At 43.1% G+C, this 11,052-nt stretch overlaps 1 protein-coding gene and 1 long non-coding RNA gene across 2 annotated transcripts; both read right to left on the bottom strand.

Annotated features, from left to right (window-relative positions):
* Positions 1-252: 252 nt before the first annotated feature.
* On the bottom strand, positions 253-3,345 carry LOC104423934 (receptor-like protein EIX2). The gene has a single exon (XM_010036362.3). The coding sequence runs from the start codon at positions 3,283-3,285 to the stop codon at positions 298-300; it is 2,988 nt and encodes a 995-aa protein (XP_010034664.1). The 5' UTR covers positions 3,286-3,345; the 3' UTR covers positions 253-297.
* A 4,083-nt stretch (positions 3,346-7,428) lies between these two features.
* On the bottom strand, positions 7,429-9,928 carry LOC120286716. Its single transcript, XR_005545431.1, has 2 exons — positions 8,590-9,928; positions 7,429-8,511 (listed from the first exon to the last, which is right to left on the bottom strand). It is a non-coding gene; the product is annotated as an uncharacterized LOC120286716 (long non-coding RNA).
* Positions 9,929-11,052: the final 1,124 nt, after the last annotated feature.

Here is an 11,052-nt window from a genome sequence, read left to right as displayed (position 1 = left end):
TTAACTAATTATTTTAAGTGATACAATCGATCCTTTTTAGAAAAATATTTTTCAAATCATTTATTTTTTGCTAAAATAAATGGAGCTGTGCAAAATGCTACAGGATTCAGACCCCAGTCTCAAGATGAGCTTATGAATTAATTTCCATACAATTCAGTCTTCTCTTACTGCCCAAGGCTCGTTTTATTGGCAATGCCAGAAACATGTGGAGTATGTTCCCTATGCTTAATTGCTACATTCATAAAATGTCTAATGATAGTAAGCCCTGAATCAAATCTCTGAACATATGCTTGCATACTAGTCCGTCCGACATGCGATGAGTGCAGCAACAATTAGCTTGTTCTTCATCCTGTCCACGTAACCATAGTAAGCATCTCTCCAGGACTTCTTTAAGATCAAAGTGCCGCAGACGCCCCAGAACCCGACAGAGAAACCGAGCCCAATACTCAGGAAGAGCCACAAACGTTCGAGATCATCGCCTCTGTCTTCGCTCTTGGTGTTTCCCCCGCCATAATCAGGAGATTGTGGCTGTTTCTCGTCTCCCGGGCATAACTCTGGCAATGGAATCCCACAGAGGCCGACGTTGCCCTCGTAAATCGATGGGTCGTTGAGTGTTTGGAACTGGTTGGCCGTCGGGATTCTCCCCCACAAGTTGTTGTATGACAGTTTCAAGTGATTCAGCTTTGTTAAAGCGGTGATGCTCGGAGGAAGTGGTCCCGAGAGATTGTTGCTCGATAAGTCGAGAGTTTCTAGCCCTTCCAACTTCCCAATGTCGATCGGTATTCTTCCAGTGAAATGGTTCGTGGACAAATTCAAGGTCCACAACCTCACGAGGTTTGTTATCGCTTCAGGAATCTCCCCAGACAAGCGGTTGTCCGAGAGATCCAAACTGTTGACGAGGTAAAGAATCTTTTCGTCATATACAACAAACCGTCCTTTGGCCACCACGGTCAAGCGTCCCTCGTACCTCTCTGTGTCGGCATCCGTGAGCTCCACTTTCAAGCCTGTTAAGTTTCCAATGCACGGCGGAATTGATCCTGACAAGCTGTTGTGAGAGAGGTCTAATATGTGGAGATTCGAAAGACGGCATATCTGAGGAGGAATTTTCCCGGTAAACAAATTGGACCGCAGGCGCAAAATCAGTAATGAAGGAATGCTCTCTGCAATCCATGCGGGAATGTTTCCTGAGAACTTGTTCTCGCCTAGATCGAGACTGTCCAGAGAGCTGCAGTTCCGCAAGGAGGACGGAAGTTTGCCAGAGAGATTGTTGTTACTGAGAATCAAGAACTCGAGAGAGGAAAGAAAGCCGACCTCTCTCGGTATTGGACCTGAAAGGCTATTGTTTGACATGTCAAGAATATACAGGAAGGGCAAGTTGCTCCAGAACCGCGGTATTTCTCCGGATAGGTGGTTGTTGGAGATGACTAAGGTTGTCAAATTGGTCATTTTCCCGATGGACAAGGGAATGGTACCATTTAGGGCATTCCGAGATATGTCTAAATCTGTCAGGTGAGGCATGAGTTCGCCGATGTCAGGAGGAATGGGACCGGAGAAGTGGTTATCTCTGAGATACAGTGTCGTCACATTGGAAGACCACATAGGAAGAGGACCTTCGTAAGAGTTCGAACTCAAGGCGACATTGGACTGATCGTCTACAAATGTCAGCGAGGTGGGTGGCTTGCCAGTGAGTTGATTATATGCGACACCTAGTTCATCTAATTGCAGATTCAGCTGCAAGAACCATTCAGGTATGGTTCCCGAAATTCTGGCGTTTTTCAACACCACGGTCTTGAGGTCGTTTTGATTCCTGAGCCAAGTAGGAAACTCGGGACCCAATTGGCAAGACCTGATGTTCAGGTACCTGAGCTTGAAGGGAGGAATCCAACCAGGGGCTATGTTAAATGCCAAGGAAATGTTTGGAGACAGTTTATTCAAGTTAAGATCCGTGAGACTCGAGAGGTTGGCCAGGTGGCGCTCCGTCACCACTCCTTCCCACAAGTTCTCAGAGAGATCCACCGCGACCAACGTGGACAGTTGCCCAAAACTTTCAGGAATCCCACTCATCCCATTGTCGGCAATGTAAAACTCTTTCAAAGACGACGAGTTTCCAATCGTCCGTGGAATAGAACCTTGAAATGAATTAGATGAAAATTGGAGGTACCTTAACTTCTTCAGGTTTCCTAGAGAATCTGGCAGATTACCAGACAACTGATTGTTCCCCAAGTCCAGATTCTCCAACTTGCTATCATTGCATCGAGCTAACCCATTGATAAAATCAGTTATATCACCGGTGATGTTATTGACAGAAAGCTTTAGGACACTCAAATCACATAAGCTCCCCAAGGATTTCGGAAGCCGACCTTTGAGGTACGAATTCTGGGACATGTCGAGTTCTTGGAGGGATGCTAAATTAGCAAATTCATCTGGAAGCTCACCCCCGAGACTATTTGAGTTAAGATCAAGATGAACAAGGCGAGTGAGATTGAACAGCCACCAGGGCAACGTAGAGTTGAAGTCATCGTTCGAGAGATCAAGGATCTCAAGCGATGTGACGTTGATGAATGGAAGAGAAAGAGGAAGTTTTGACAAGAAACAGTTGGGCAAGCGCAACTCTGTGAGAGAAGGTAGCGAATTGATAGCTTGAAGCCAATGATCGGCGGCTTTACTGAGATCAATGGCTCCAAGATTAAGATATCTAAGGGAAGAAAGGCCAGGAAGCCAGAGAAGATCATTTCGGCTTGATTCAGCAAAAGAATTGCTGAGGTCCAGATGCTGCAGTTGCGAAAGATTCCTGAGACTCGGAGGGATCGTTCCGCCAAAAGATGCACCCGACAGATTGAGGTATCTCAGCTGCTTTAGGGAACCGATGAAACCTGGGAGTTTGGTGCCTCCAAAATTGTTCATGCTCAAATCCAAGTACTTCAACTCTTTTACATCAAGCAGAGAAGGACTGATCTCACCCCCCAGCGCTTGTCCTGGCTTGAGATCGCTGCTTAGATTATCATCCACATATGGATTGTGGAGATTAATCTCAATGACTCGCCCAGTCAGGTTGCTGCATGCAATTCCTCTCCATTGGCAGCAATCTTTCCCAACCCACGAAGCAAGCCGGCCTGAAGGATCTGTGAAGCCACCTTTCAACTTGGCGAGTGCTTCTCTTTCACTTTCGAAGCAACCTGAAGCGATTGCCCCACTGGAAAGTGCAGACTTTACAGTTCCAGGAAATAGAAGTCCTGATAGGACTAGGAGAGGAAGAAGTTTAGTGCAGGAGATCTTATGAGCCATTCTTGCAGGCAAAACGAGAATAGACGAAAGGAGGGTAGTATCAGAAAGTGCAGATCAGCCTGTCTAGACATATATACTGGACTAGTGTCCTCCTATGATGCAAAGTGAGGGAGCGTCCATTGTTAGTCTGACTTGACTTGACTTTGAGCTTACGGCAAACCAGTTAAGCGTCATCAACCTTGTCATCCAAACTGTTGTTGTTTTCCCCTTGCCTGGGACGCATTTTAAACTTGCAGACTTCGATGGCAAGTTCTGGTCCATGGTTTTTATGACATAGAAGTGCCGTCTGGACAATCAGAAGATTATATGTTCCTTGCCCATGTTGTCGAAAGTTGTCGGAATTTGATAGTTCACCACGAGGTCCACCGAATTAAGTTGATCACGCTGTGGAGTTGGAGCGCATGAATCAGGTCTGCATAACGATATTTTTTCCATTCGCAGCTAATGTCATGGGGGAGGCACCTGTCCAGGCGTCATGAATCACGTACGCTGCATCTATCACAGATGCACCCATGTATACTCGTATCTGGGATTCGCTTACTCGGTCATGTTGTTTCTTGGTTTAGGGAATAAGAGCGTGGAGAGTCACAAGTGGAAGAGATTGCATCGAGACGATAGCGTTGGACAAGAAAATGATGGAGGTCAACGCATGCCAGGAGTCTTTGAAGGGGATTGACCTTGGAATTTATCAAAGTCTTCTCTCGACCACTCACAATGGCATTTTCTTTTCTTCAGCTTAGGCGGCGAGAGCTCAATCCAAGAAGTCACTTTCAAGGGTATTAGAATAATTAAATATTAAATTCCACTTTTATCTAACAGTTTAAGCTTTTAGAACGATTAAAATAGTAGTCCACAAAATCTTTCAAAGAGAAAGAGAGAACTTGGGGTGGCAAGTTTTGGTGTTTCTAGTTTGTGTTTGGATCTAAATGGAGAACGAGACGCTCCTCGAAATACCGATGAAGAGAAGACTTCTGAAGACGACGTACTCAGTGGACGTGGCTTCTTGCTTAAAAGCCGACCAAACGGTTTGACTACGAAGAACCATGATCACATTCCACTGGGCTGACTCCCAACGTGAAGTATCATGCCAGCTTCTTGATAAGAACCCACAGTAGTGAAAAAGAATGTGAAGAATTTTACAATTTGCTCGTTAAATGCCACGGTTGCACCAAGCCATCGAATTTCTGGATGATATACTTCCAGACATCTATTATCAAACATATAAATTATTCTGACAAAATAAAAACATATAAATTACAATAAAGATGAGTTAGACTAATTCGTAGCAAATCTGGAAAGGGATGTTGGGCTGACTGAGTCGCCAGCGGAAATTGACATAGATTTGAACACCGACCGCGTGGGACCACTCTAGAAATGACCTTAGTGCTGGATGTTTCGGACAAATTCCACGAAGTGCATATTACGTTTTTCATCTATGAATATCACATAAACCTATAGAAACCTTCCGGTCTACTTCTCTGACGATTTAAACGGGAACACAGTGCAGTCCATTTCCACTGCATCACTAATGAAGACCTCCGAATACCTCCGGCAGTGGTGACTCGATTGGAAAGGAAGTTCCTTGGCAGTCGCACTTTCTGAACAATCAGATAAACGACCGTGGCAGCACGGCATGACCTCAAGAGGCCATTTGTCGAGCACCTCGTAAAAGTCCTCATGTCCTTTTTCATTCTGGTCTTCTGAAGAGCTTCGTCTTGGCTCATACATCCATCTCATTGTCTCGGCATGAGTGATAAAATCAATCTTGAATTTTCGCTCGACATGACCCCGAGAGGTCATTTCTAATTCACATCAAACATAAGACCTCACTTCCTAAATCGATATTTTCGTGCCGTTTCACCAACTCAACAGATCCTTAGAGCTTAGTCCACTATTATATCTAACCACAGAAATCTATCCATCATTTCTCACCAGTAACGAAGCTACAACTGCCCTTTTGCCAACTCACGGATCTTTGCTCCGGTTCCATTCGGAGTTGGGACTAGGATGGAGGGTCCAGAAGCTAATCGGGTTCAGATGGATTTCCCACTCGCCTGATTCCGTAGCATATAAGTCAATAAGACTCATAGTTGGGCAAAATCCTGCAGGATTCAGACCCGAGTTTCAAGATAAGCTTATTGTAATATATAGGCTTTAAAAGAAAATAAAATAAAAGGAAAAGAAAGAGTTTGAAAAGTCAAAAAGGGAAGCTGAAGAGAACTATGGAACCTTCGGCTGGGTTTTAAAAAGAGAGAGGGAGAGGAAGAGAAGACCATGGGCAGAAGCAGGGGAACGAAAGAAACAGGGGAGAAGAGAGAAAGAAGAGAAAGGGAAAAGGGAAAAAGGAAAAAAGAAAAAAATTGGCGCGCTCGTGATCCGACGCCTCATCAAGCCAACTCAAGTGTGTTTTGCAACGCCGATAAGAAATCGAAGCCTTTAATCACTCACTTGAAGCAATCGCTGTAATTAGGGCTCGAAATTTGGATTTCTTGGATATTTGTGTGGCGAAGCCCAATTTTTTAGTCGTTGAGCTATATATTATTATAGAAATGGTATTTGGAATGTTGTGAAGCTATAGCATCGGATTGTGATTTGAGCTTGCAGTTTGTCCGAAACATAATTTTGAAGTTGGGGGTGCATTCTGGTACTATAGTGAACAGTAGCTTCGAGCTTTTTTTTTTTTTTTTTTTTTTTTTTTTTTCCGGTACTGTTTTGGGGTGGCTGAGTTAGGGTTGTTGTTGTACGTTAAGAGAGCTTTCTAAAGATTGTAAGACAGCTTGAAATGAAATTTTGTGGAGGAAGTTATGGTGAGATGAAGTTGGTGCATGGGTTGCACCTAGCGGGAAATGATGGGTTTTCGATAAATGAGAGCTTTTGTGGTGCATAGGCGTCGTTTTATTGACAGATAGGCCTAGTATAGATGAGTCATTATGCGAATATCCTTTTTACTCAGCCTTTTGATATTTTTTTTCCGTTAATTGTTAAGAATCCAAATGCGTTGGTTCGAGTGAGCGTTGTAGTTGATTTTTGGCTTTTCCTAGGTGATTGACACTATTTCTTCTTTGTATTTTAGACTAATGTTTTGAGAATTGTGGTGGATTATATATTCCATGAGTTAATAAAAATCATATTTTGTTGCATAAAACAGGATCGAGCCATTACTGCCATTTTTGTTGTTCGAATGGAGTTATATTTTGACTTCGATTTGAATGGTTGTTTGAAAAATGATTTGTGAAATTTTTTGTGAAAGAATCTTGAAATGTTTTGGAGAATGTTTGATATTTATATATTAAATTTTGAGTTGTGATATGACTTCCTTTTGAATTACTGGATATTATGATTGGTGGTTGGTGCTCAATGTCGCTGTGGACCCTAAGGGGTGTGTGGGTATGCGCATATTATTCTAGGATATCCTTCTGGGCCAAGTCACTGACTAATAATAGGTGGAGACTTTGCTAAGGAGGGAATATTGGTCGTCTTGTCACAGGCATTACACGTGACCATGGTTAAACATTTGAGCATGAATTGGTCAATGGAGTGAACCATTGACGTGTGATTTGAGTTTGGTCGATGGAATGGACCATCGATGTGATTTGATGAGATTAAACAATGGAATAGACCATTGATGCATGTTTTATAAGATTGACTAATGGACTGGACCATCGGTATCTTGGGTATTTGAGTTATGATTATGTATTTGAGTTATGTTTTAAATGTGCATAATGATTTCTCGATCCGCTTAGAAGAAATGTGTTACTCACTGAGCCGTGGTAGCTCACTCCTTTCTTATTCTTGTTTTTCAGGTTCTTCAGCGAGTCGTGAGTAAGCGTGAGCATTCGTTCGGGGAGGACTTTTGTGGTGGAAACTTTTTGGTATGACTTGTGCATAATTCATAGGTTTATAAGTTAGTCTTTGTAGAAAGTTTATGTTTTTATTTTTGTGGATTATAGATATACTCTAATATTGTAACCAAGTACCCCTTTTTGTCAAATATATATTTGTGGATGTATATATATTGATGTCGGGTTGAATTTTGGTTACGTTTAGGCTGCGTCCGTGTCATGCCCCTCTTTTTTGTGAATTGGGGTGTGACACTTATGGACTCCTAGGAAATAAAAAGTGGAATTTCCTCATAATTGAGTATTACTGCACAAAACTCATTTATTGACAATACCTGAAACATGTACGGTTTGTTCCCTATGCTTGTTGTAAATAACTGCTACATTTATAAGATGTCTAATGATGGTATGGAAGACAGCTTTATGAAAGCACTGAATTGAAATCCCAGAATACATGATACTAGTTTGTCCAACGTGCGCTGAGTGCAGTTAGCTTGTTCTTCATTCTGTCGAGGTAACCGTAGTAAGCCTCTCTCCAGGACTTCTTTACCAAGTGCCGCAGACACCACAGAACCCAACAAAGAAACCGAGCCCAATGCTCAGGAATAGCCAGAAATATTCGAGATCATCGTCTCCATCTTTGCTCTTGCTGTTTCCATCGACATCGTCAGTAGATTGTGGCTGTTTCTCTTCTCCCAGGCATGACTCTGCCAATGGAATCCCACAGAGGTCAACGTTGCCCTTGTAAATAGATGGCTCATTGAGGTTTAGGAACTGGTTGGCTGTGGGGATTTTCCCCGAAAAGTCATTGCACGACAGGTTCAAGTAATTCAGCTTTGTTAAAGTGGTCATGCTCCGAGGAATCAGCCCCGAGAGATCGTTGCTTGATAAGTCAAGTGTCTCCAGCCGCTCCAAGTTCCCGATGTCGACCAGTATTTTTCCAATGAGATGGTTTATGGACAAATTCAAGGTCCACAACCTCACGAGGCTCATTAGCCTTTCAGGAATCTCCCCCGACAGGCGGTTGTCGGAGAGATCCAAACTGTTGACGAGGTAAAGAATCCTTTCATCATATTGAAGAAATCTTTCCTTTGGCCACCACAGTCAAGCGTCCCTGGTACCTCACCCTGTCGGCATTTGTGAGCTCCACTTTCAAGCCAGTTAAGTTTCCGATGCACACCGGGATTGATCCTGACAGGCTGTTGTGTGAGAGGTCCACTATGTGGAGATTCGAAAGATGGCATATCTGAGTAGGAATCTCCCTGGAAAACAAGTTCGATCGTAGGCGCAAAATCAGCAACGAAGTAATGCTCCCTCCAGTCGATGCTGGAATGTTTCCGGAGAACCTGTTATGGGCGAGATCGAGACTGGCCAGAGAGCTGCAGTTCTGCAAGGAGGATGGTAGTTCACCAGAGAGATTGCTTTTACTGACTATGAAGAACATGAGAGAAGAAAGCAAGCTGACCTCGCTTGGTATCGGACCCGAAAGGTTATTGTTTGACATGTCAGAAAATGTACAGCAAGGACAAGTCACTCCAGAACCACGGTATTTCTCCTGATAGGTAATTGTTGGAGATGACTAAGGTAGTCAAAGTGGTCATATTCCCAATGGACAAGGGAATGGTACCATTTAGGGCATTCTGAGAGATATCTAAATGTGTCAGGTATGGCATGAGTTTGCCAATAGTGGGAGGAATGGGACCGGAGAAGTGATTATCTCTGAGATACAGTGTCGTCACATTGGTAGACCACATAGTAAGAGGACCTTCATAGAGGTTTGAACTCAAGTCCACATTGGATCGGACGTCTAAGAACATCAACGAGGTGGGTGGCTCGCTGGTGAGCCGATTATACCCGACGTCTAGCTCATCTAATTGCAGATTCAGCTGCAAGAACCACTATATAACAATACACTAATCTAATTAACTATAATTTCTAACCACCCAATTAATTAATTTAACTAACCTAATTTAACTAACTAAACTAATAATTAAACTAAATTACACTTAAATAAATCTAAACACCCCTTAAACGTCATTAGCCTACTAAGAAGAGTTTAGTGCATAAACTCACTGGTGTAAAGCGAAGACCGATTCACCGCGACGGTGGCCAAAACTCGGGTTTGCGACGGCGTCAACGGGCTTGGACCGGGCCTAAAACTGACCTAACAAATCTCAGCCCAAATTGAGATTTGTTAGTGAGTTGGGCTGGGCCAAAGTTGGGCTGAACGGGCTTGGGTTTCAAATTACTGGACTGATCTTACTTGGGCTTCAAATTGCTGGGCTTGAAGATGACATTCACGTGGGCTGTTAGACTTGCGTTGGAGAAGCTGGGCCGAACAAGAAAGCCCGAAGATGGGCTGCTGCTTTGACCGGGGAAGGCACGCGAAGGAGGGGAGTTCGCTGGATTTGCTGGCCGAATTCGCTGGCGCTACTCGGTTGAATCGGTGGACAGATGGACGGCAGCTGGCGTTGGCTTTGAGCGGCTGGCGTTGAAGGTCCGATGTCAACAAATCGGCAAGAAGACAAGGATGGTCGGGGTGAGTGGCTTCGGTGGCGTGAGGAGAGAGGGCAGACGGGACGATGATGAAGAAGCTGCAACAAACGGTGGAGTGGAGCGGTCAAACAAGGGTTCGGTGGGGTGAGGGTGTTGACCGTGCATGGGCTGAACGAAGACAAGAAGCAGGGGAGCAGCTTCGGTGAGTGGAATGGCTGCGCGTGAGGCTTCGCTGGTTCGAGAATGAGAAAGAAAAGCAGAGGCGGCAATGAAAGAAACAAAAGAGAAATAAGAAGCTCAAAGGAGGAGGGGACGGTCGAGGAAGCTTTGAAAAGACATGGCAAAAAGTCCACAAAGATTATCTAGATAATTGAATGCTTGGTCCCTCAATTATCTTTAATCTTATCCTCATGTCCCCTAATTCTTTCTTGCTTGTAATTCCATGAATTAACAAATTATAAAGCCAAAATTGCTGCCCCTTGTAAAGCTCCGAATTTCACTCAAATTCTCTTAAATTTCTTTACTGATTCTCCAAATCAAGGTCCGATGTCGTTGAAGAAAAATCCCATATAATTTTTGTAAGTTCCCATCACCCAGAGGCTCGGCTTGGAAGTCTAAATTTCTTTCAACTTAGCCCATTTGAATTTTCCATAATTTTCCACAACATTCGAATCGATTTTCCGTAAAAATTTTGAATTCTCCGAAAATTTTTCAGAGGATGAGTCGACGTTCCTAAAATAAATCGTGACATGATAGAACTTTCAATTTATGAAATCATATTCAAATTGGCGGTTAATTTCAATTCAGCGTGATTTTAGTGTAATCTAGCATACCGGATAGCTTTTAAGAATTTTTTGTACAATTGACTCATGATCAATTTATCTCAAGTCACATAGTGCATCTTCGACACATTGGCAACTCTCGGTTGTCGTGAAAATGTCAAGGTTTCAAGAACGGATACCGGGTACAGAAATGATAGAAAAATCGGCCTAGTACCGTTCGACGAGAATTTTGCAATTAGATAGGATCACCCACACACTGATCACATATCTCAATTGAATTGACCTATCTCCGATCCCTGATCGATTTTTGATGGTGTTGTAATGAGCCTTGCATATCGACATGGTCAAACAGTTAATTCCTAGTTAAATTCTCAAGTCCATTGCGTTAAAATCCTTTAATGGATTCCCCAGATAATCTAGTTATCTTATGAGTGATCTGTTCAGAGAATTGCACTATCGGTGCGTCGATGAAATACCCGATCCATTTAATCGAAAACAAATTCTGAAAATTTAGGTTGTCACGACTTGTGTCCTCCTATAATGCAAAATGATATTGAATCTTCAATATAATGTGTTATATCATCTACCTCGTCAAAAATATTGTTCTTGTTTTTCCTTGCCCAGGACACATTTTAGACTTGACTGACAAG

Source organism: Eucalyptus grandis, chromosome 8, assembly GCF_016545825.1.
Source record: "Eucalyptus grandis isolate ANBG69807.140 chromosome 8, ASM1654582v1, whole genome shotgun sequence".
Lineage (NCBI taxonomy): Eukaryota > Viridiplantae > Streptophyta > Magnoliopsida > Myrtales > Myrtaceae > Eucalyptus > Eucalyptus grandis.
Note: the sequence above shows the minus strand (reverse complement) of the source record. Positions and strands in the feature narration are given on the sequence as shown.

Coding starts and splice junctions, on each gene's coding strand:
- LOC104423934 (XM_010036362.3), bottom strand. CDS start 3,285: ATGGCTCATAAGATCTCCTGCACTAAACTTCTTCCTCTCCTAGTCCTA.